We start from the raw sequence: 25447 nt of genomic DNA on the forward strand, positions 1-25447 counted from the left end.
TGCGCCAGGGGGCGTGGCCAAGCACCAGCAGGAGGCGGGTCCGCAAGTGGGGGGCGTGGCCAAGCTAGAGGGGCGAGGCCAAGGGCAGTGACGTGAACAAGGGGGCGTGTCCGTGACTTCGTCCCTCCTCCCCCCTGGGGACGCTCAGGGGCGGGGAGGGGGCAGCGGAGTTCGAAAGATGCCCGGTGCCTCCCATTGGCGGGTGCTGACGCTGGCCCCGCCCCCCGCGCGCGCCAGGCCCCTCCCCCGCCCCCCCCAGCTTCCCCCGCCGCCGCTGCCGCCATTGCCGAGCGCCGCTTTGTGTCCGCCTCGGCCGCCGGTGAGTGCGGGCCCGACGGGCGGGGGGGGCGGCGGCGGGGCCCGGTCTGTGCCCCGCGGCGGGGCCTGCGTGGGACTCGGGACCGGCTGCTGCGGGGCCGACAGGGGCGCCGCTACCGAGCCGCTCCGGGCCTGCTCCCAGCCTTCTCCGCGCCCTGCACTGGGCCTGCTCAGGGCCTTCTCCGGGCCCGCTGGGGGCGCCGCTGCCGGCCCCGTTCCAGGCCCGCTCCGAACCCTGCTCTGGGCCCCGCTCCAGGCCCTGTTCCGGGCCAGCTCCAGCCCCATTCCAGGCCTGCTGTCCGCCCTGCTCCGTGCCCCGCTGCAGGCCTGCTCCCTGCCCCACTCCCTGCCCCGCTCCCTGCCCCGCTCCCTGCCCCGCTCCCTGCCCCGCTCCCTGCCCTGCTCCCTGCCCTACTCCCTGCCCTGCTCCAGGCCCGACTCCCAGCCCCATTCCAGGCCTGGCTCGGGCCCCTTTCCATGCCTGCTCCCTACCCTGCATGGGGCGTGCTCTGGGCGCTGCTCCCAGCCCTATTCTGGGCCCTGCTCCAGGCCTGCTCCCTGCCCCGCTCCAGGCCTGCTCCCTGCCCTGTTCCGTACCCTGCTCCAGGCCTGCTCCCTGCCCAGTTCCGTACCCGGCTCCAGGCCTGCTCCGTGTCCTGTTCCGTACCCTGCTCCAGGCCTGCTCCGTGTCCTGTTCCGTACCCTGCTCCAGGCCTGCTCCGTGTCCTGTTCCGTACCCTGCTCCAGGCCTGCTCCGTGTCCTGTTCCGTACCCTGCTCCAGGCCTGCTCCCTGCCCTGTTCCGTACCCTGCTCCAGGCCTGCTCCCTGCCCTGTTCCGTATCCTGCTCCAGGCCTGCTCCCTGCCCTGTTCCGTACCCTGCTCCAGGCCTGTTCCCTGCCCTGTTCCGTACCCTGCTCCAGGCCTGCTCCATGTCCTGTTCCATACCTGCTCTGTGCCTTGCTTTGTACCGCACTCCCCGTCACGGAGCAGGCCTGCTCCGTGTCCTGTTCCGTACCCTGCTCCAGGCCTGCTCCGTGTCCTGTTCCGTACCCTGCTCCAGGCCTGCTCCGTGTCCTGTTCCGTACCCTGCTCCAGGCCTGCTCCCTGCCCTGTTCCGTACCCTGCTCCAGGCCTGCTCCCTGCCCTGTTCCGTACCCTGCTCCAGGCCTGCTCCCTGCCCTGTTCCGTACCCTGCTCTGGGCCTGCTCCATGTCCTGTTCCATACCTGCTCTGTGCCTTGCTTTGTACCGCACTCCCCGTCACAGTCCAGGCCTGGTCCCTGTCCTGCCCCATACCCTGCTCTGGGCCTTGCTTCCTACCCTGCTCCCTGTCACTCTCCAAGCCTGCTCTGTATCCTGCTCCATACCCTGCTCCAGGCTTGCTCCCTGCCCTGCTTCATACCCTGCTTCACGCACGTGGGTGTCCCTGGACCCGGCCCGCCCTCGTCCCTTGCAGAGGGGTCAACCTGCACCCCTGAGCACCGTGGGCCCTGGGCTCTTCCCATCCCTTGCAGCACACTCAAACCGCGCCCCAGACCTCGAGCAAAGCAGGCCCCAGGACGACCTCGTCCCTCACAGCAGAGCAGCGAGCTCAAGCTGCCCTCTCTGACCCCTCCTCATCCCTCACAGTGGAGCAGCAGGGCTCAAACCAGCCCTCCCGCCCTGCTGACAGCCAATAAACACCATGGGGACAGGGTCCGTGGTGGTGTGGCGCAGGAAATCATTGCTGTTTATCAACTCGGCATGCACCCAGGTCCTGCTGAAGCCTCCCTGTGGTTCGATTGCTTGATTGTGCATTTTCTTTTCACAAAGTCACTTCCTCAGAGGCCAAAGAGGTGCAGCAGCTCAAGGAAAACCTCTGTCCAAGGCTTCAGCGCAGCGCTGCTTCCAAAAAGAAGCTCTCGGTGCTGCCAGGGATGGATCCAGGCCTAAGTCTGACACAGCTTAGCGTTTCTGAGTTCCTCTCCGGGATGCTGCAGCCTGCCTAAAGAATGTTAATTACTCTCCTCCTCCTCTCACAGCACAAGCTTCTCCATAGAGAGGGTTATTAAATTCCAGGCTGCAATGGGACCGGTCCAGAGGGGCTTCCATTCTGCGTTCATTATCCTCATTATCACTCTGGAGTGTGGTTTTGTGTTAAAACCTCACAAAGACTTTGGGAGAGAGGGGCAGTGTACCAAAATCTCAGTCAGTGGGAGCTGAGATAGCTCTTGCCAGGCTTATGGTGCTCCAGGGCAGCTCCAGGCTGGGAACAGTTTGGAACCCCTGTGTTCTGTTTTCACAGTTACCGGTGTATGCAAATCACAGGGGACTGCTCAGACTGTGCTGTAGGAAAGTTGGATAATGTGAGATTGTGGATGTGTTTCCTCCTTTTAAAGGGTAATGGGGGTCAAGAGCTTGCTCATATCTGCAGTGTTTCACAGGCTGATCTTTTCAGGAGTCTTACTTGGCTGCTGAATTATTTCTGGGTTAACAAACTTGTCACTTCTCAGCTCTTATCAGGCCTTTTGAGTAACAGTTGCACTCAAGATTTCTACGCTTGTGACTTCTTTTTGTTTGTTTTTACCATAAATAGTAGTATCTTCGGGAAACAGTTGGCCAACAATAGCAAGCAGCTATCTGGGTTCAGAAATGCTTGTGTTTCTGAACACTGTCATGTTATTAAGCTGCTCCAGGTGAGGAGTGTGCGTCGGGAGAATGAGAGGAGAGGAAGGTATCGCTGGCGAGTGTCTCTTCAGTTAAAGAATGGAAGTGTTCTGATGGGCAGGAGAGTGCTTACCTTCCTCTGGAGGGACTTGGTTGGTGCATAGAGTGGGAAGTCCTTGGAAGTCAGGAATGGGTCGGAGAAAAAACAGACAGAATTTGTGTTGAAGGGATGAAATGAGTATTTATGCCTTGAAACAAGGCTTTTGCACCCTTTCTCCTCTTTACCTGCATGTACCTTATAATTAATCAGCTTTTTGATGTTTATTGCCCTTGGGCAGTAGCTGCTTGAATCAGTTTTATCTTCAGAATATCTCTTTCTCTCGTGTTCTCCCTTTCAACAGAAACTGATGTGTGAATTTTTTATCAGTGTTTTGTTATCCTGGGCACTCTGAGGATTTTAGCTTCCGTGAGGGACAGTAAGAAGAGTTTTATATTGATGGGCTCTAATGTGAGGTGTGAGTAGGTTTTATAAAGACTACAAGGAAATCATCACTTTTATTATGTGTCATTTTGTATTGTGGGCTAATCAGTGATGGCCGAATAAGGGATACTTTGAGAGGAGGGTTTATATAGTGGTTTTAAATGTAATTCATACAGACAAGGAGGATGAATTAGCTGCCTACATTTTCATTCAAGTGCCAGTGCTTTGTCAGATTCATAATGTTGGATCCTGGAATTAAACTATTTCATCCAAGGCAGTGAAATTTTCAGCAGTAGATTTTCATGTTGGAGTAGTTTTAAGTTTGTGACCTTAACCCATTATAAACCTAGAGCTGTGGATGGTGATACGGGCTGTTTCATTCCTTCACTACCTCTGTCAGCAGCAGCACATGGAGAATCTGGATCTTGGACCATACAGCCAGAAGTTGTTCACAAACTGTTGCCCCACAGAGGCTGTCCCTGTTGCAATCCTGAGCGTCACTGCAGGGAGGAATGGGTTTTAGACAGCTATATGTGCAGACATTCTGCTTCCTATTGATCCCGTAGCTGAAGTTTTTTGTGTTCCTAGGTAGGATGGTAGCAATTCATGTTCCCAAAACCTGCAGCAGTTTTTATATTTCGGACGACATTAGTGGGGGTGAAAAGTAGTGAGTGTGACGCAGGGTTTTTTACCTGTATTTTAGTAGACAGTTGCTGAGAGGCCTGCTCCCTGCCCTGTTCTTTGAGCTTTGACTTTGAGCTGACTTTTGAGTTGTATCCTGACAGTTGCAGGTGAGGAGGCAACACATCAGTCTTGCTGTGGTAATGTGTATCTGGTTTTGCATCTGTGTGCACGGAAGGACTGTGCTCTGTAAAAGCCTCTTTGCTCTGCTCTGTAAAAGCCAATAGGATTGGCAAGGTGTAAGTCAGGCCACATTCATGGTGCTGGGAGGCAAAGGTCCAAATTCAGTGCTACCTTGAAATGAAGAGGTATCTTTAGACTTAGAAGAAACCCTCCTTTGGGTCTCTGTGCAGGAATGCTGTGTTTGGAAGCTAGAGGCGTGGAAGCTTTTTGCTGTGCTCCCCTGAACCCTGAGGTACTTGGGATTTATCATTCCCTTCCTTAGCGCTGTGTAGGGAAGGAGTGGATGGAAATAGAAACTGTAACACTAGTCAAGCCAAAGAATTTCTTGCCTGGCAAGTGGTGAGCAATTGGATCTGTGTATTGGACCACTATTCTTTAATCGGAGCAAGATGGTTTGTGATGCAGCAGTGTGGGGCTCAGCCTATAACAGACCTCTGGGAGAGCTGTGAAGATAGCGCTCGTGGCTTGATCAGGAGGCAGGCAGCTGAAAAGTTGGCTTAACCAGGACGTCTCCCAGGGAATCCATGTGGCTGGTGGCTGTCAGGATCGGGATGGAGTTAGCACAGAACTTGTTGAATGGCAACCAAAATGATGGGAGTGGTGGTTGTGAGGGAATGCTCAGCCAGATGTGAAAGGGATTGCATTTCCAAGCAGGTTGCCAGATAAGGATTAGAAGTGGGGAATAACTTGTATTCAGTATTCAGCACGGTGTTTTTTTTCTCCACGCATTTTTAGGCTGTTTTAAATGATGAAATATTACTGGTCTGACTTAATCCAGACAACAGGTAAGTGGGTGAGCTGCGAAACTAAAAGGGAGATCAGTAGATACTGGAACATCTTTGTGAAGCAGGCTGAGAACTTCTAACAGATATGTTTTGTACAACAAGTTGTTCTCAAAGATGTTGCTGGATGATACATTCTGTGACAATATGGATATTGAGGGTCTTGGTAAGGTGTCTTCTACCTCAGCTGGATTTTTTAGAAAGAGCTTTGAGGATTTCAGAGCCAGAACTCTTGAAAATTTTGGCCAGCTTGCAATTAGGGGGTAATGTTTGGGCATGTTTGATTTGGATTTGCAGAAATATCAACATTTCTGGTGCTTTTTTTGCTGCAGCATCTGAGGTGTTGAAATGCTCTTCTGCTCAGGACAGCGTTGTATAGTAGTAGATTGTTGCACAATAATTAATAGCCTGGGTTTGAAGTTGGTCACTCTGCTTTTTAAGCCTTTCTGATAATAACCAGTCATTCGTGTTCACGCTGCTTGCAAGGCTGGTGGGTTTGCCTCCCTTGACCCCCTGCCTTCAAATCTGCAAGAACAGAAGAACTTTTTTCTAGCCCCTTTTTGACCTGATTTCTCAACCCACATCGCACATTGTATACCAAGTCTTGTCCATCAGCCCATCAGTCACCAGAGTAAGTGTCATGTAACGGTAAGAGGACACCCTTGGCGACTCGGGATTGGATTTGCTTTCTCATTTTTCCATTGCATATTTGTTTTCAGCCTGCCCAGCCGCACTACTTTGTACCAAGTCCTTGTGACTTGGTACTTCCACAAGCCTGACAGTTGGCTCATCACGTTTGAGACCTCATCGTATCCTGAAATATTTTCCCTCATGTGAGATTGATATCTGAGATAAGCTGCAAAATCTTTTGGCCAGTAGACATTCAAGGAGTCAGCCGAATATGCCTCAAATTAGATTTTTTTTTCCCCATTCTTGTGCCTGTAATGCTGATGGGGACTCCATTCTTCAGAAATATTCTCTCTCACCTGAAGCCTCACATTTCTTTTTTTCCTGTCAGTGTCTGATAACTTGGGTGGGAACTGCTATCATTTTTCATAATAGTTCATGGAAAGCTACATGTACCTTTGACAAGATCTTCCCTTGGTGGCCACTCCATGAGCTGGGGGACTGGACACTATCAGCCATTCCTGCTCATTGGGGTGGTTGTTGCTTCTTGGCTCCTTGTGTAATCCCCAGGTTTGGAATGACTAGTTTGTGGGAGCTGGGGACCTGTGAACCTGCAGTTTCCCTTAGAGAAATGAGTGCGAGTGGCTGTGTGAGGAGCTGCTCTCTGTACTTTCAATTAACTCTTTGGGAAGGTTAGTGTTCCAAGACTTGTTTTGTTGCTGATGCGATTGTTTTTCTGACAGTCAGTAGGATTGCAGTGTACATGAGAGTTTCCTGAAAACTGCTTGGAAAACCTGCATTCTCCATTGACAGCTTCTTCCCACTTCCCAAGCACAATGTTTGTTTGTCTTTTGTGTAGATGGAAAATACAGCCATTACTTTTCACTTGTTTATTATTAAGAGCAATGCTTACAGTTGCAGCTGGGATACACAATTAAAGATGTCGTGGTATCCCATACATGCAGTAGGATCTCCAGGTAATTGGTTTGGGTAATTGATTTTTCCATTAAATAAATCCACTGCTTTATTGGGTGGGATGAGAGGAGCCAGGATTTCTCTGTATTGCTATTGTGAAATCTTCCAGACTTTTGCTTTATCATAGAATCATGGAATGGTTTGGGTTGGAAGGGACCTCAAAGCCCATCCTCAAAGCCCACTCCTGCCATATGCAGGGACCCCTCCGACTGGCTCAGGGGCTCCAAGCCCCATCCAACCAGTCCCGGAAACCCTCCAGGGATGGGGCAGCCACCACTGCTCTGGGCAACCTGGGCCAGGGCCTCCCCACCCTCACAGGAGAACATTTCTCCCTAAGATCTTGTCTCAATCTCCCCTCTTTTCAGCTTCAAACCATTCCCCTTCATCCTATCCCTACACTCTCTGATCAAGAGCCCCTCCCCAGCTTTTCTGTAGATATCTTTCCTGTTACCTTTTTCAGAAACTAAATTCAAGCCTGTTTGTAGTTGACGTTCACACACAGTCCAGAAAACTTTTGATCCCTCAGCAGAAGAGGCTGAGCCAGCACAGTCCTTGGGCTGTAACGCTTTCTCGAGGCAGTGCTTATGACTTTGCCCCTTGAGAATATCAATGCCTCGAAGTCAGTCGGAGATTATCCTACTCCCTCTTTGGTTCCCTTGGCCTTTCAAGGAAGAGATCATCCATGTGTGTGAACACAGAGCGAACCAGCTCTGAGTTTCTGCTGGATAGTTGCTTATTTGCATGGTTGGTAGGCACTGAAGTTATGGATCGTGCTAAGTTTCACTCTTTGAGAAAAAGGACACGACCAGTTTATACTGTGAGCTAAATAGAAAGATTTTTGCAAACATGGGGATTTTTAGGTCAGAGTTTGGAGCACTGTGTTTGCATGTGTGCGACATGCAGGCTGCACAGTTTGAAAACAAATAAACCCCAGGAGCAGGTCAGCCACAGCGCATGCCTGTGTGTGTGTTAGTAACCCCAGGGAAGGTGCCTTTTGTGGTCCCCAGCCGATTTCTCCGAGGCTGGATCTGGCGTTGGTTGTTTTAGGACTCACTTCAATATGCTGGCAGTTTTGTAAAGGGCTTCAGGCTATGCTTGCTAGAAAAAACATTTGATACTGAGCTGCAGCCTGGTGGAAAGTTTCATTTTTCTTCTCACTTTCTGCATTTTGAGGAGGAAAGTCGCCTCAAACAGGCCAGAAAAAGAGAAATGTGCTAGGCTGTCCTTCATGTGTTGTAGTTGGCCATTAGTGGTTCTTTCCCATCCTGAAACTTCATAAGAAAGTTTCATTTATCATGTTGATCTTCGTTTTAGTGTGTAGTGTGTTTTGGTTGTTCTGTTTTGTCTCAGAAGAACCCATCCAGCGCTGTTCCGTGCATTTTCTTGTACCAGTGCTGGGGCAGGGCTGGTTCCCTGCCACTCTTCATGCCAAAGGAGAAGTCCTGGGTGTTGCTGAAGCGGCTTGGCTGCCTGTAGCTGTTGCGAGCACTGCGTTTTGAGAGTGGCCAGCAAGAAGGATGCCTTTTAGAGCATCTGTGGTGGAAGAGCTGCCTAGTGATGTGACTGGGCCTCCTTCTGCCGTCAGACTGAAGTGAAAATCTTGGTTGTGCTGTAGGTGCCAGCACCTGACTGGCGCTGCGGCCACAGGGCTTTAGTTCATTAATTTATCCATTTGTGGTCTGGAAAGGAGATCCTGTAGGTATGGTGGTGTAGACACTTGCATCACCAGTCCTTGGGAGCCGTGGTATCACAGTGTGTATTCCCCTTGGCTCTTCCTTTTGCTGCCACTTGTTTCTGAATAAGAACTGCTTCCACAGCTGGGAGGGGTAACAAGGATGCTCTGTGCAGGTGAGCTGGGGTTTGATTGGCCATGGCAAATGAGGTAGAGAGAAGAATCCTGATCAATTACGAGTCCTCACTGCTCAGAGATGAGTGCTGCATTTTGGGGCAAGGATATGAAGTAATTGAGGTGGTATTGATGTGATATGGAGCGTTCATCCTTGCAGTGGAGAACGTGGTGCAAAGGGCTGAAACTGCGTGAAAGTCATCTTGAAAACAGCACTGGGAGTGATGTTGGGTGTGTGTTCAGGAGAGACAGGGCTCAAGCTGGAGAAATACCTGTTAGAGGTGAAAAATGTGTGGTAAGTGTCTGCTGCCTCGTCTGAGCAAAAGAAAACATCCGGAAAGGGTAGAAATCAGGAGCATTTGACTGTTTCTCTGTGAGGAAGGGAAGGCGGCCATCTGGAGCTCAGTCTTTGAATGAACTGGGGGGAATGGGTTTGGCCCTGGTTTGCTAGAGGTAGGGTTCTGCTTCTGTGGTTTTTAAAGGGAGTGCTGAGAAGGGGAGGTGAATGAGGAAGTAAACACGGTGTTTTGGGACAGAAATACTGGAGCATCTCTGCTCCAGAGAGCCTGGTGTGGGTGGGCAGGCAAGAAGGGCTGTAGGAGTGTAATGGAGTAAAGGGTGAGGCTTGGGGAGGGTGAAGCCTAGCATAACCCATACAGTCCCCGTGGCTGTGCGCGTATTGGAGGGGAGATTTGTAAAGCTTTGAGGGGCTTTGTGGAAGGTATGGAGACGTAGTGGTTTGATGGGTATGTTCAGGTCCAAGGAATCGTTCATTTCTCTAAATTGCATGGGATTTAGTTTGGGAGGACACGGTTTACATGTGTATTTTCTGCCTAACAGGTTTAACAGTTTCGTTCTTTAGGCTGATAGAAGCTGGATCAATGTGTCAGCTCCTGCTTTTACCCAAAGTGAATGACTTACTAGTTACCTCAACACCTTCCAGTGCAATGTCTGCTTTGCGTTAACCATTTCTGTTAATTTAAAGAGCCTCTTTATTCTTTCAGATGTGTTTTAATGGAGCAGGCTGCGGGTCTGGCTTACACCTTTACCATTTCTGCTACACCCATAGCACTCCAGTTTGCATACATGTTTTAGCGTCTCTGTTGAATGCAAGTGTTGATTGTCAGTTATGTTATAGTCATAAGCTGTAAGTCATTTACCCTTCTTTTCTTTTTAATCTTTAGTTTGTTAGATACATGGACGTAGATTGTTTTTGTTTTGTTAATTTTCACACCACATCTTTTCTGTACTTTAGGTTGACTCCTCACTGCACTGTGAAAACCATTAGGAAAAAGTCCTTGGGGTTAAAACCTGGGGCTCCACAGTGTTACCTGCACTTGGGGCTAGAAATTAATTTAAATGGCCACTGATCTGCCTGAAGCTGAACCCGTGCATCATAAGGCGCTTCCACTCTTAGCGGGAGCTCAGCTGATCCACACGGACAAGTTAAGTGAGGTAGGGGCTGGCCCATTCTCCAAGCTTGCCCTTGGATCAGTCCTTGACTTCCAGTCCCGCTGAAGGTTGCTCCGTACTCTTTTCTCCCCTGCTCGTAGGAAACTGGATTGGGAGTCTTAATAAACCCCGTAGGCACTCTCCTTCCCCTTCCCTTTCCCTGAGATGTGAGATGTTCTATTTGTCAAAATCTTCAAACGTTCATCTCATTTAATTTGGAATTAAATAACTTATTTCTTTTATAACTGTAAAATATGAAACTATCCTCTCCTAGAATGCTTAAAAAAAGCTGGTTTCGGGGTTACTGTCCTTCAAAATTCTGAAAAATCCAAACGTAACTAGACTAATTCTACACGCGCTGCTTTGATTTACTTTAATCCATTTCAGAAACTCTCTGGTTCTTTCCAGGATCTGTACTGATTTTTGTATACTTGTTCTAGAAGGCTGAAGACGACACGATGCCGATCCGCCGCTCGGTGAATTCCTCTTCCCGGGAAACTCCTCCCAAAAGCAAACCTGCCGAAGGTGAAGAGATCAAAGCAGGTACGGTAATGGTTCTGTAGTGGATTGTTAATGTATATCCAAATACTGGCTTTTGTGCTGAAACTCCTGACAAAAACCTATTGCCATGATTAAATATTACTAATGCTTAGCTGCTTTTCACAGGCTTTTCCTGGGTTATTGGGAAGTTGGGTTTTGCAGACACTCTTTTCAGTCTGAACTCATTTATTTTGTCCTGTGTACGAAGTGGCAAAGCCCTGGCACTCCAGACAGGAAAACAGAGCTGATAATAGTCTCTGTTAAGCTTGCACATTTCTTAGAATAAAGGCAGAAATTGGGAAGTTCCAGTAGTGTCAGGAGGATGGCTTGAGAAAGGTGGAGCTAGTGAGTGGAAAAACAAAGTAGTTTATTTGTTTTTTTTTCTTTTCCTGAACAAAAACGTTTTACCACAATGTGTCATAAAATCTAGTGTGATATTCATGTCTGGTCTTAGCAGCTTCACCACAGTTTCTCAGAATGTGTCATTTCAGTATCATATTGGGTTAGTTTCACCGACTTTGTCCTCTTTGGTGTCACAAATAAGTAGCTTACGTATGAAACTAACTATTAATACTGCACATTTTAAATGCACGATGCCCCCATGGGAAAACTCTGCAAAGTAGAGAACGTAGCAGAAGTGCTTAAGCTCCTTCTTAGAGACAGAGAAACTTTCTACTGCACAGAGCAGTCGTGGTAGCAGCTCTTTATCCAAACTGTGTAATGCAGTTCACATGCATCCCATCTAGTAGGTCCAGTCCCTGTCTGTTTGCAGCTAAATATACTGGGGTTCATTTGTTTGGTAAGTTGATTTCTGACTGGAGTGCTGATAGACAAGTGCTTCTGCAAATCCGTGTGCAGTCTAAAGCTTTGCCAGGTCTGGAAAAACATGATTGAATGTTTGAAATCCTTTAGGTGCCGCAGCGTGTGGTGCAGAAACAGCGGTGTTTGAAGACAAGTTGGCCGAAAACAAAACTGCTTGTATGTATCCATCCATGTTTCTTGTATCGTTTTGCACCTTTTCAACTTAAAAACACATAAACCTCAACCAAGGGGGATATCTTAGTGTTTCTGCCTGCTGATTTCCTCCTCCATTCCCTACCAGGCCTCTGGGCTGAGGGGTGATTGCAGTAGTAATTTCTGGAGTCAAGAGGAGAAAAACTGGGGGTGGGATTTGTTCATTGTGAAAATGCTGTGTGGTGGTGTTTGAAGTTATTCTGGCATTTGGTGGCTGTTTGTACCTTATTTGAAGCTCTTTCAGTGGTTTTGTTCACTTTTTAAGTTATATTCAAATCATCTGTTAAATTAGAGAAAAGAAATTGGTGGGAAGTAATTTTTGTGGGGTGTTCTTAAGCTTTTTTTTAACCCCTCTGCCTTTTTGAAGAATTTAGGCGGGTTTTAGACAGAAACTTAAAAGTTTTTTCACATCTTTTAGATGCAGAAGTCACCTCTGAGGAATCTGCCTCTGTTGGAGAAGAACAAGAGACTGAAACCCTGCCTGCTGCATCCAGTGAAGCAGAACAGCCAAAGGAACCTGAGAATGAAGGGAAAGGGGAAACAAAGTCCTCAGAAGAAACCAAAAAGGAGTAAGGCTTGCTTAGTGCCGAAATCAGGGTTTTGGCTAGGATTCTGAAGGAAGTCGGGCTCTAGATACAGAAAAGATGGTAGGAGAGATGGGAAAATAGGATGGATCCCTTGGAAAATTGCTTAGGAAGAAGTTACCAGTCAAGCGTAGCTGCTGTTCTAGAACATGTGTGAGACTGAATATCAAGACAGGGTCTCTTTTTTTTTTCTCATAGAAACATCAAGATATTCTTTAAATTATTTCCAATCTCAGATGTTTTGGGCTTGTTTTGGTGATTGCTCTCCTTTTGTCTTACTATTGCTTTGCATTTTTCCTAAGCGAGAAGGATCAGTCTAAAGAAAAGGAGAAGAAAGTGAAAAAGACCATTCCTGCGTGGGCCACTCTTTCTGCCAGCCAGCTAGCCAGAGCACAGAAGCAGACTCAGATGGCTGCCACCTCCCGTCCCAAAATGGATGCTATTTTAACTGAGGCCATCAGGGTAAGTGGGAGTCAAATGTTCCTTCTGTTCATCTGTTGCAAAGCAGAATAATATGTGCACCTAAAATCCATCATTTCAGCTTGCCAGGTGGTAGTGCTGTATGTTAGTAGGAAACTTACTGTGTAAGGTGTATATGCTTCTGCCTGGAAGCCCACGGAGCCGAAATTTGAGTCGATGGTGAGGGGCCCGGCATCTTATTTCTTTGTTTAGAATTGGTTTTCCTCCCTAATTACTTTATTAGAAACAGTTAGGATGATGTAATGTGGTTGATTGCTGTCATCCTTTCATTTGGTGTGCATTCTAGCCGTATTTAACTTGATTTATTTTGATTAGTCTATCTGTTTGATACATGCATGTTTCAGCAGTAACTTATTCTAACTTGAGACTGATGGAGATACTGTAAACCAGCGTTCCAGTGTAGTGTTGATCTTAGTTTAGTGTATCCCTCCTGGTTTTGCTGTTGTTGCACTGCTGCTTGAGGCTCACTTCGTGCATGTGCCCTTCACAGGATGCCTGGGCTCCACCAGCCTGAATTGCAAGATGGCCTTTCCAGCTGCCATATCTTCAAAATATGAACTTCAACTTTGGGTTTTTAGTAGTTTACTAATGTCTATCCTCCTTCTGCTTTAAAAAAAAAACTCACAACTTGTTCTGATCAATGCACCTCCCATACAAAGACAGGCTGAGGGAGGTGGGGTTGTTCAGCCTGGAGAACAGCAGGCTCTGGGGAGACCTTAGAGCAGCCTTCCAGTACTGAAAGGGGCTCCAGGAAAGCTGGAAGGGGCTCTTGATCAGGGAGTGGACAAGGGGAATGGTTTTAAGCTGAAAAGAGGGGAGATTGAGATGAGATATTAGGGATCTTAGATCTTACTAGTTGTGCAGCATCGGTTTGTTTAAGCCATTACAATCAAGTGCTTCAGAATACAGGAGTGGTTGACTTTGCTGTGCTGCTTTTGTGTTGTCTGCTCTCCAGCTACGCTGAAAGGGAAAGTTAAGTATTTTCTGAGTCATAATTTATCCTCTTGAGTCATTGTGGGGAGAAAGCCAGCCTTGGCCTCCTGTGTCTGTGTGCTGGCCTGTATCAGTTCAATCTCTGTTCTTCAGTCGCACAGCAAGATCATTTCGGTACCGGTGGTTTCTACAGACTTTTTGCTTCCATTTCAGGCATGCTTTCAGAAGACTGGTGCATCAGTTGTCGCAATACGTAAATACATCATCCACAAATACCCCTCCCTGGAGCTCGAGAGGAGAGGCTATCTCCTAAAGCAGGCTTTGAAAAGGGAGCTGGAGAGAGGAATCATCAGACAGGTAAGACTTGCTTTGTGGAGCAGTACTGGGGGATAGTACTGAATAACAGAGGAGTTTGCGGTCTCTGAGGTGACCATGTTCTCCCTCATGGAGGTTAATCAACCTCTGCTTCTGCTTTGTTAGACACTGACAAAATTTTGGCATTGTTCTGTCAATCAGTACTTTGCACAGTTGTCCTGTGCAATTTGTGACTGTTTCTTGGCATTGTGTCACACAGTGTTGCAGCAGCGTGTCTCCAAACACAGCCCAAGAGTGTCCCTTCTGCAGCAGTGGGTTTCATTTAAAACCATAATTTGTGCCTATGATATCTGTTAGATTCTCCTGGTCAGCAGAGCAGACTATGTTCATGTCTGGCTGTGGTTTCTGATTGTGGTTTCTGATCTTCCTGAACCTTCAGTGATATTTAAAGAGTGAAATGGGCTTTCTTTCCAACTAGGTGAAAGGAAAGGGAGCTTCTGGGAGCTTTGTGGTGGTGTCTAATGCAGGAAAAACTGTTCCAAAAGCCAGAGACAGAAAGGTAAGATGGATCTTTTTAAACACTGAAAAATTATGCACTGAAACGTGTATCTTAAGAAACGTGTATCTTAAGAAACTTGGCCTAACCTGAACACAAACAGTATTCTCCTCTTTGCTGCACTTCTCCTCCCCAAGTACAGTAAATAAAACACCCATTCCACTCAAATCAGAACAAGACAGCTAGTAGAGGAGATTAAAACCAAGGAGAATAATCAAATTCTTAGTTTAAAAATGTTTACATTAAACCCTTAGGCTTTGGTGCAGAGGCAGAAAGCTGAATAACCATGAAGCTCCTCTTCTGTCTTTACCTGGTAGAAAGGTGCCTCTCAGGTATTGTAAGAGAGCTTTGTGCTGCTACTGTTCCTGTTGTATCTGTTGCATGGATAAAGGGAAAACTTAAGTCTTCAGGACTGTCAGGTGAACATTATTCCATCAGCTGCGAGGGAGGAAGAAGAAAATATCCCAGGGCTTCGAGAGAAAGCCACTGGTGTTGGGTCTGTGTTCTTCTGAGGTAGTAAAATGTGACGTGGTTTTTGTGAGCCTTCACAGCCGGTCATGTTTCCAGCACCGCCGTTCAGTCCCTGCTGCACTGGGTGCATGAAACTTGTTAACACATTTCTAGTGCTTCAGTTACAAAGTGCTTAGCTGGAATTGCCAGTCCCCTTGCAGGGTAGGTGGACCCAGAGTACTGTAATGCCTTGGTGCTTATCTCTTGGCTAAAACTGAGGGAAGCAGTCACTCACTTGGTACTAGGGCAGTGAAAGAAACTAATTGCGGCATAACTTCTTTTTAAAGAGTTCATTGGCTCCACGAGAAGTTTGAAAGAGGCATTTGCTGACTGCTAACATCACTTCCCTTGGCGGCAGCACACCGGTGTCTTTGTTCCTAGCTACTTTCTCAACACCCTCACCCATCTGACTGTTTGCAAAGCTGCTGTTGAGCATCAGAATCATTACGCTTTAGCGTATTTCCTCACTGTCTTTTTCCTGATCATCCCCTCCTCTTGGTAACAAAGTGATGGAGGAAAATTCAGGAGAAGGGAGCGTTGGCTTCAGTCTAGACTTAATTCTTTCAGATAGAAAAAAGTGCACACCTGTTTAGCTGTTCTTGTTTGGGAAGATTTGGCCTGTGCAAAGAGGTCTTGCCTTTGATTATTTTTATGTTTCATGTCCTTAGCTATCATTTTCATCTGTCTTGCTGAAGGGCAGCAGAGGAAGATGTCAGTAAAAAGAGGAAGGAAACCATTGAAAATACGGATGTTGTTAGATGCTCAGCAATTTATCTTTGTAAAGCTTCCCTAAGACTGCTGTCAAAATTCCAGCCAAATTTGCTCAATTTTTCTTAAACAGCTAAATGTTTTAAATTGTTAATTTAAAGGGCTGCCTTACAGAACTTGATTTTCCAGCTCTGACCAGTGGCAGGAGCACTTGTACGATGCTGTTGGTTCAGAAAACCCAGAGCTATAGGCCCCGGTGATCCATAAAATTATGTGTATTTCAGAAAAGCACTTCCACTTCGGCTCCAGAACAACAAGTCAAGCTGGAAGATGTCCTGCCACTGGCTTTCACCCGCCTTTGTGAGCCGAAGGAAGCTTCTTACAGCCTGATCAAGAAATATGTGTCTCAGTATTACCCCAAACTCAAAGTCGATATAAGGTAGGTATGGGAATGCACTTTTGCCAGCAGAGCTGCAGAGGAGCAGTGAAATGCAGGCTTCCTTGCTTTGCCTCTCTGTGCGGTGACTCGGTTCAGTGTTTCAGCAGGCAGGTGGTGCTCTGCCTGCAGAGGAAAAGCTGTGCCTTTCTGTGCATCCCTGCACACCCAGTCTTTGTTCCCGAGTCCAGGATCAGCATTGCTCAACCATCTCCTTCTTTAACCAACACCAGATCCCTGTAGCTGCGTGGATGGGATCTCGTCGCACTTGGTTCGGGATGCTGTAGCTGGCACACGCTAACAGTAATCTTCAAGTGTGCCCATACAGAGTGGGTCAAGGCTTGAGGAGGAAGCAAATCTAGGAAAATGCTGTGCTTCACCTCTTCCAGCAGCCCCTTGTGTGTCTGCGAGCTGACTCATTGTCCACCAAGTCAAATGTGCTTTTCAAAATGAGTAAATCCTTCCAAGTGAAGCTTGTCTGTTTCTGGATACGCAGTGACACCAGGAAAGCCTTGTGAATTTCCACTAATGCACATTGTTCTTCTCATGTAATCAGCCCTGGCTGACAGAGCTCCATTTAAAATGTCTGTACGTAGGCAGACACCACTTGTAAGTACTGCTCTGCTCACGCTCTGTGTAAAGCGCTGTTTCTCTGTTTGTGTTTAAGCTGTCAGTGCGTGTCATTAAAGCTTTACCTTCCTGTGTTTCAGACCCCAGCTGTTGAAGAACGCCCTGCAGAGAGCTGTAGAGAAGGGCCAGTTAGAGCAGATCACAGGGAAGGGAGCATCTGGGACATTCCAGGTCAGAGCCCAGAGTTCGTTGTGTTTTGTTGGCTGTACTGTCCACAAGCCTGGATATAAGTTAACGCGTCCTTTCCCCCCTGAGTTTTGTCGGGTACAGCTCTGTTTAGCAACCTGTCATATTCAGGAGTTGTCAAAGTGTGAAGCTGTAGGACTTTTATTCTCCTCTTGGTCTACATTTCTGGAGCAGACCCCCCTGCCTTCCTTGCTCAGCGTGCTCCACACGCTGCTTCAGCTCTGACTCACTAGTAGGGGAGATGGTGGGGTAAGCTTTCCTTTACACCACTAATTGTAAGTGCAGTGGGTACCCCAGATGTCTGCAACATCTTTCTCTTGTCTATGCCATGGAAGTACCAAATAGGCACATTTGGTCTGTGGGATGGAGGAAGATCGGATTTATTTCCTTCCCTGAGCAGAAGGCCCTTAGCTTGTCACATCCTTTCAGTGTGTCTGGGGACTGGGACAATGTGTTACTGACAAAAAGCCCTCCAGGCCAGCCCAATAGGCCTCTTCTCCCAATTAAAGCTGGGAAAGCAGCATTCCCTGTGCAGTGTTTTAATATAAAACGTATCTGTACTAATGCAGGAGCGCCGACCCACCTGGTGCAGAGGAGCTTGTCCTGACCTGGTTTGGGAGAATTTTGTCTTGATGCTTTTCTCTTCCTCCTTGGAAAATAGCTGAAGAAATCAGGGGAGAAGCCCCTCCTGGGTGGGACCCTGATGGAAGACGCCATCCTGTCTGCTATTGCGGCCATGAACGAACCGAAGACCTGCTCCACCACAGCGCTGAAGAAGTATATCCTGGAAAACTACCCAGGGACCAACTCCAACTTCCAGGGTAAAGTACTGATCTGCGTAGCGCTTCTCTTTTAACACTGAAGAGAGTCCTGCAGCTGCAGAGGTGGCTCTGCAGCACCTTTTAGCTCTTCCACTGAGCCTGCTGGGGAACAGCCAGCTGCTCAGTGCTTTGTGCTGCAGAGATGCTCAGTGTTTTTAATTCCCATCAGTTCCTTTCAAGCTTGACAAAGGCCAGTTTCTGAGACATAATGCATGTTTCTCTTTTCTATAGCACACTCCCAGGAAGGAGGAACAGCATTCAAGCTGTTTATTGTTCTTAAATTGCCAAGTTGATTTTGTCTGTCCCTCTCTATTTGAAAAGCCTGCAGCTTGGCACAAACACAATTCTGGTTGCTTTTTATTTAGAGAAGTCGCATAGCCTAACTTCAAAAAATCCACAAGTGCCCCTCTTGCTGCCTTGTTTGAGGTCCTTCTTTGGCTCTGATTTTAAAAGGTCAAGCAAGCAAGGAGAGAAAGTAATCCTGTTGTATTTGGGAAGGGATTTGACATGTCTGTGTTCCCAGGAATGGAACTAACATCTGTTTTGACTTTTAACGTTAGCAGAAGCAATTCTATCAGAGCCCTTAGAGTAGATTTTCTAGTGGCTTATTTGTTTTGTGTAGTCTGGACCCTGATGCGGTTGTTTAACTGAGGCTGCAGGGCATTTGAAGCGGGATAAGCTCCTAGCTGTCTCTGCTAGATTCAGACCTAAAAGGAGATCAGTTTGTTACTGTGGATTCCCGGTGCTGGTGCAGGACATGGGGCTGGAGAGGAGGCACTCCTCACCTGGAGCTGAAGCCCAGCATCAGCACAACTTTTTAGCGCAGGGCTTACTGGCGTGGAGGAGCACAGATTCCATCACAGCAGATAAAGCTGCTGCTTGAGGTCTTCTGTAATTAAAGATTGGTCTCATGTGTGACTCCTTAATCTTGGGGCAGGGAAGAGTCTCCAAGCTTACTGAGCCTTGGCATGATTTATTTTCAAGACCACTGGGAACTGCCCTGGTCCTTGGAGGCCTGTGTTTAGCCAGCCTCCAGCATTTGTCAGCCTTGAAAGTCGCATAAGGAAATCTTAGCATGCAATATGTTGTTTTCTTTCTCCTTCCGTTACATAAAAGGAATTTTGATCATCTCGGCTCTGTTTTATGAGCAACCGGAGGAAGATCTGGTGAGCTGTAAAAGCAGGCGAGTACACACTGCAGAGCCAGCGCTCTGAACTCCCTGTTTTATACCTCCCAGTTAGAATTGGACTTGGCTGGATTCAAATCCTTTATGTGCTGCTATCAGTCTTTGGAATCTAGAGTGAAAACAGCCTTATGTTTCATGTGTTGCTCCCGTTTATGAAAGTGTGGGGTTTTTAAAGAGTTTTTGAACTATGAGGTTCCTAACAATGCCACACAAGTAATTTACAGCTATAATCAGCTCGATTCACTCTGCAAGCTTCTCCAGTGCCATCCAAATTAAAACATTCCGGCAGAGGTAGGCTGTAGGCTGGTGAGGGTATGGCATTGTCCCAAAGGATTCTCTTGCTGTGGAAGGTCAGTTCTTGATAAAAGCCTTTTCCAGGAGTGTTGAATAAGCAAATGGAGTGAATGCCTTTGATTAATCCAACAGAATTGATTTAGATGACAGTTCATCCAGCGTGTTTCTTTGGGTTTTTCTCTTTCCATTCCTCAAGTGGACCTCTCTGGGGTGTGCTTGAGGGCATGCCTTGCTTTCCCGTTCGTTTGGAGGGAGCTAAGCCTGTAAATGATTCCTCTAATCCATGCTGAAAATGGTTTGGAACTGAATAAACAACTGCAGCCCTTTGCCAGAGACAAAGATCCCCTGTCCTTGTACAATTTCCCTTGCAATTCTTAGAGGGTCCACAATGGAACAGAAGGCTGAAATCAAAAGCTCATTTGTCGGTTTTCTAGACCAAATATTTTCCCTTTAAAAACAAACCAAAAACAAACAAACCAACCCAAACCATGGGAGGGGGCAAGCTGCACCATATGAAATTTAGAACAGGAAGAGGGCAAAAACAGGGTAAAGGCATGTTTTAGAAAACACTTTGAACAGGCTGAAGAAAGCTGAGGCTGGGGCTAAATTCAGAAAGCAGTAGTTGCTCAAGACTGTTAGATCCATTTATAAAGGAGGATCCCTTGATCATGGCATTAAAAACCTGCGCTGTTCTTGACTGGGATATTTTAAAATTGCACTTGCTAAGTGTTTGGGAACACTTATATCTTCTTCCTGAAAATTAACTGCGAGAGAATTTCCCTTTAAATGAATTGTAGTAGAACTCCTAAATGCAGTGGTCCAGCTGGCTGTTAGACACAGCTGCTGCTCTTTGTTGAGGGCAGAAAGCAGCCTGCGGTGATGTCTACACGAATCTCAGGCCTCCACTGCTGTTTCACTTCTCTGCAGGTGTCATGGGCAGAGGAGACTCCATCCTGACTCTCCATCTCTGATTTCAGAGGGCCCTGCAGAGAGCAGCAAGGTGGGACAAGTGCATAAAGATGGTTATACAAGCTTTCTATGATTTTTTTTCTTTTCACAGTGCATCTACTGAAGAGAACCCTGCAGAAATGTGAGAAGAATGGCTGGATGGAGCAGATTTCTGGAAAGGGCTTCAGTGGAACCTTTCAGCTTTGCTTCCCCTATTATCCTAGGTAAAGAGCTTGGCTGTATAATGATGTTCAAGATCAGTTGCATAGGTCAGCCAGAGAGCAGAGCTGGAGCTTATAGGTCGACCTTCTGTTTTCAGGGGAATTTGTGGAGGGTTTAATAACTGATGAACACAGCATTGTCACCTGTACTCTAGATAATGACATTATGTGGATGTCTGACCATAAAACTGACTTCATTAGCAAGGGAGTTTTTGAAGGGCGAACAATCATCGGGTTGTGTTCTCCGATACACTGTCGTGATGCATTTTTTGCCGGATGGGGGCTATTTAAATGTTCCCATGCTAAAACAAGCTCGCATGAGTGGGTGGAGTGTGGGGTTCTTAATGCAAAGATGCTCCTAAGGAGTAGAACCCAGCCGTCTGCCTTTCTTAATGCTGGTGTGGAGGAGAGGTTGGGGAGGGAAGATGGCCTAGATTGGCTTCTGTGAGACTCAAACAGCTATTCTTCTCCTGCTGTGAGTGTATATTGTGCTGGGCCACCTGGAGACCAGGGTGACTTAGTGTCCTGCAAAGAGTCACATGGCAGCGTAGTCATTAAATTCTCTGCTTCCCATCTTCTTTTACTGCATTCATACAAAGTCGGCGGTGCTTCAGCCTGCGTTCATCGTCATTGAAGTCTGATCTTGTCCCTTTGTCACAGAAGGAGCAGTGAGGAGAGAACTGGACGAAGGGCAGCTTAGGGCTGGGTCACTGCTGGTGACTTACAACCTGTCTCACTTGTGCCGTTGCAAAGGCTAAATGATGTTTGTTTCAGATGGCAGCAAACACGGAAGCCCTGGGGGTATTTCTGGAGTAGGCTCAAAGCCATGACCTCCAGAGGGGTGGGCAGCAGAGCCAGGGCTTCCTGGCCCTGGAGCTGTGTCCTTAGGAGTTAGTCACACTCTTACAAGAACCCTCTTGTAGCCCAGATGTGCTCTACCCAGAGAAGCAGCAGGATGAGGACTCTGAGGAATCTGATGATGAGGAGGAGGAGGAATCTGAGGAGGAAGAAGAATCTGAAGAGGAAGAGTCTGAGGAGGAGGAGCCACCACCAAAGAAAAGGTATGTCAGCATAGGAGATAAATGATCACCTTTGAAGAAATACAAGTGCTTGTTAGAGCTGTAGAATGCACAGGTTTGTCTCTTGTTGTGGTCACTTGTCCACAAGGCCGTTATTCAGGGTGTGTTGGAGGAAGTTGTTCCTAGTTACGATTGAACTCTTAGCGTGCTGTCAGATTGGGACTTCTCTGGGACATGTGCAGTCTGCAGAAGCAGTGCCTTGCTCTGGACATACTGATCTCCCTTATTCCATCATGAGAAACGAACCTTTTTCCTCCAGATGAGAAGAGGGCCTGTATTTATTCTTTGTATTGCATTTAGTCTCTTGAAGTTGCCTTTTGTGATGCACAAAATTGTGATGCTTCACATGGCACTTTCTGTGTTTATTAATTGTTTTCTTAGGAAGACTTTTCCCTGCAGCGTTATTTGCAGATCTGTAGGCAGGTGTCAAGCCTGCCTTACTCGGAATGTGGATTAAAGTGTTGTTTGTTAATTCCATTTGGAGAGGAGAGATGGTGCTTAGGTATCCAATTGCTCTGACTTTGATCCATTATATGCCTATGGAAGGAGTTCCGAACCTCGTTGGCAGAGCACCGTGGGAATTGAGAAGTGCTTAGCGTGGAAGGATCCACCAGCGGAGTTCTGATGCTGTGGGATTTAGCTAATGAAATGTATTCCTGCAACACAGAACGTCCGTGGTAAAGGACAAGGATGCCAAGATCTGCTTGGTTTATGCAAATTGACGCACTAGCTGTGCTCCGGGTAGTGTTTGTGCCTCCACTGAGATCTTGTGCGCTCTCTCTCTCTCTTCCTGAACAGGATGCAGAAGAGGCCGCCTCCAAAATCACAGAGCAGGGCCCCTCCGCGAAGGGAGTCCAAGCCCAAGCCAAGAAAAACCCCTGCAGCTCGCCGGGGGAAGGCAAAGCCCCCTCCTAAGGTTAAAACCCCTGCTAAGAAAGCCAAACCAGCAGCTCCAGCCATCAAGAAACCCTCTGGTGGTAGCTCTTCCAAGAAACCAGCAGCCAGTGGGAGGAAGGAAGCGAAACCCTCTGCCAAGGGCAAATCTGCCATGAGGAAATCTCTCCGGGCAAAAAAGTAAAGATTTTCTGCTGTCAGGGAATCCCGTGGGCAAATCCACAACCTTGTTTTATAAGTCAACGTGCATTTGTATTTTAGTTCTGATGCTTAAACACTTCTTTAATTTTTATTATTTTTTTTTCTTGAATGAGGGGGAGGAAAAAAGCTGTAAACTAAACTCAAACCGCCCCGCGTGTGTGTTAGAGCTCAGTGCTGTGCCTCTTGCCTGCCCCTTCCTGCCACAAGGCATCAGGAGTGGAGTTTCTGCAATCGCTTTACGACTTCTCTAGGCCGTGTATAACCTGTACGTTTCACGGTGTTCCTCTTGGGTTGGGGGGGAACACTGGCTTTCACAAACTCTTCAAAGGGGATCTTTGTATCTTTAGACAGCAGGAACAGGATGGCTGAGGGATGTGGTTCTCAATGAGCAGATCAAACAGCACATCCCTAATCCTCCCTGCATGGTGAGCTCCCTAATGCTTCTGTGAAGAAGCAGTGTACATACAACACTTGCACTGAGACCGGGAGGTGCTCTCTGCTCGGCGAGGAGACCCTCGGTTCCTACGGACCAGTGAGGTTCGTTTGACGGTGAGTCAGATCTTCCATAAATGGAGGCTGCAGGGTCTCCTGCTTGGCCGGGGGCTCCAAGAGAGGGGCAGGTCTCTGTGAGGCGGGTGATTTGAATTAGTGTTTCCACACCACATCAGTAACCTTCAAACCAAAATATATAAAATGTTCTTGAATCCAACTTTCAAATGTTTTTAAGAGATGAAGAGCCTGAGTTTCGTCACCTCTTGTTTACCGTTTTTTTAAAGAGAAGTTGGAGAGCTATACAATTGCTAATGTAGAGATGTTGATCAGTGAAGATCATTCAGTTTGCTAAAATAAAATGAAACTAGATTCCATGCCCACGTTGTTCTTCCTCGACATAGCTTTCTCCTCCTGGAACTGTGGAGAGGAGGGAGCTACCATCAGTGTGGATTGCAAGTCTTTGTTAAAAGTACATTGCCAGTCTGAGACCAACCTTTTTCTTCCCCATTTTCTCTGCATGCAAAAGGGAGTGAAAAGAATCAGAACCATGGAATGGTTTGGGTCTGAAGGCACCTCAAAGCCCATCCAGCCCCACCCCCAGCCATGGGCAGGGACACCTACCACTGGATGAAGTTGCTCCGAGCCCCATCCAACCTGGCCTTGAACCCCTCCAGGGATGGGGCAGCCACCACTGCTCTGGGCAACCTGGGCCAGGGCCTCCACACCCTCACAGCAAAATATTTCTCCCCAAGATCTCATCTCAATCTCTTGTCTTTCAGTTCAAAACCTCCCCTCATCCTCTCCCTGCCCTCCCTCATCCAGAGCCCCTCCCCAGCTTTCCTGCAGCCCCTTTCAGTACTGGAAGCTGCTCTAAGGTCTCCCTGGAGCCTTCTCCAGGCTGAACAACCCCAACTCAGCCTGTCCTCGTACAGGTGGTACTCCAGTTCCTGCATTGCCTCTGTGGCCTCTTCTGTACTTGCTCCAATAGCTTCATGTCCTTCCCGCACTGAGGATTCCAGAACTGGACACAGGGCTCCAGGTGGGGTCTTACCAGAGTGGAGCAGAGGGGCAGAATCCCCTCCCTCCCTGCTGGTTCCACTGCTCTGGATGCAGCCCAGGACACGGGTAGTTTCTGGGCTGTGAGCACACGTTACCATCTCATGTTGAGCTCACCCTCCAGCTCCCCAAGTCCATCTCCTCAGGGCTGCCCCCAGTCTGTTCTCTGCCCAGCGTGGATTTGTGCTTGCTTTCAAACAGAAAGCACTGTTTGTCCCCACTGGGCACTGACTGGGGGCAGAGGGAGAAGAGAAGCAGGGAGGGGTTCAAAGACAACCAGCTGGACTCTCCCCCCTCTGCCCTGCTCAGCACAGCAGCACCCGTGTGTAAAACCCATCCCAGCTCTCCCTTGGACAGGGCAGCACCGGTGATCTGAGCGTAACCTGGCAGCCTTTTCCTTTGCTGTGCTTTTGGAAAGAGCTTTGCACCTACTGTGCAGCGAGGTGTGGCTGTACCTCTAGAAATAAAATGCCAGAAGGGGAAAATAACTGTACTGAATTGGTTCTTTTCAGCTGCCCTTCCCCGTGCGCTGCCTCTGACAGCCGGGAGTCCAGAAAGCTCCTATAGAACTGAACCTGAATTGTTCCCAGCCCTGGGAGCTGCAAGTTATCAAAACCCACAGCTGATGGAAAACTGGGAGAGTGGAAGCCCCATCGGAATAATCCGCGGGGGATATATGGCAATTAGAAGCATTGCTTAATGGCTCTTTCCTGGAGCTCCTTGTACTCAAGCAGTGGGGTTGTCGGTGTTCTCTTCCAGGCAGGTACTGTGGGGATCCAAATGGGACAAAGAAGCTTGGATATTTCTGGGGATGAGGAGTCCTCACCCCACTGCAGGCATCCAGTGATATCCTTAGTCCTGGCCCCATTCCCGCCCCAGCCATCCCATGGATCTTTGTTACAGCGCTGGTCTGGATAACGCTGAGTTCTTGCACCTGAGCACGGCTTCATTTTACTGTGGGATGCCTCAATTCAGAGCACTGTGCCCGAAGCAGCCCTTGGTCATCCCCAGCCCCGCTGTGGCTCTGGCTTTAATTGTTCATTAGGTGATTTCTGTGCACAGAGCCAAAAAAAGCCATGAGTCTGTTTGTATTCAACCCAAAGGGCTGACCCTTGCGTCCCAGGAGCAGCAACTGGGATTGAATAGGAAAACTTCCAGCCTGCGACTCGCTCTTCTCCAGTCTCCCCTTCCTGGCCAGACTGGGCTCCGTTGTTATTTCTTCAGCCCCATTTGTCCTGTTTTTTTTTCCCTTTTTTTCCATCATTTCTATGCTATTGACTCTTCCGATGGGCTCTGCTGGGGCATCTTGCAGCAGTCAGCACTGGCAGTAGCCCAAGGCTTGAAGAGACCCTTTTCCTCACCCTTGGCAGC

The 25447-nt window shown here is 47.9% G+C and overlaps 1 protein-coding gene across 6 annotated transcripts; it reads left to right on the forward strand.

Annotated features, from left to right (window-relative positions):
• Positions 1-246: 246 nt before the first annotated feature.
• On the forward strand, positions 247-24267 carry HP1BP3 (heterochromatin protein 1 binding protein 3). Of its 6 annotated transcripts, none has more exons than XM_054085744.1 (14): positions 247-319; positions 9796-9995; positions 10436-10535; positions 11445-11510; positions 11965-12115; positions 12433-12592; positions 13757-13900; positions 14337-14417; positions 15917-16071; positions 16779-16869; positions 17546-17705; positions 20246-20357; positions 21278-21415; positions 22232-24267. In XM_054085744.1, exons 2-14 carry the CDS (start codon positions 9900-9902, stop codon positions 22509-22511), a joined length of 1734 nt encoding a protein of 577 aa, XP_053941719.1. In that variant the 5' UTR covers positions 247-319; positions 9796-9899; the 3' UTR covers positions 22512-24267. The 6 variants fall into 6 exon arrangements, with proteins under 6 accessions (XP_053941719.1, XP_053941718.1, XP_053941724.1 ...); XM_054085743.1 differs by having other exon boundaries at positions 10433-10535; positions 22232-24264; XM_054085745.1 differs by lacking the exon at positions 9796-9995 and having other exon boundaries at positions 275-319; positions 10433-10535; positions 22232-24266.
• The last annotated feature ends 1180 nt before the right edge of the window (positions 24268-25447 follow it).

This window comes from Cuculus canorus, chromosome 21, assembly GCF_017976375.1.
Source record: "Cuculus canorus isolate bCucCan1 chromosome 21, bCucCan1.pri, whole genome shotgun sequence".
NCBI classification, from domain to species: Eukaryota; Metazoa; Chordata; class Aves; order Cuculiformes; family Cuculidae; genus Cuculus; species Cuculus canorus.

Coding starts and splice junctions, on each gene's coding strand:
- HP1BP3 (XM_054085743.1), top strand. CDS start 9,900: ATGGCCACTGATCTGCCTGAAGCTGAACCCGTGCATCATAAGGCGCTT. Junction 12,593..13,756: donor TTTTAACTGAGGCCATCAGG/GTAAGTGGGAGT, acceptor CTTCCATTTCAG/GCATGCTTTCAGAAGACTGG. Junction 16,870..17,545: donor GAGCATCTGGGACATTCCAG/GTCAGAGCCCAG, acceptor CTTGGAAAATAG/CTGAAGAAATCAGGGGAGAA.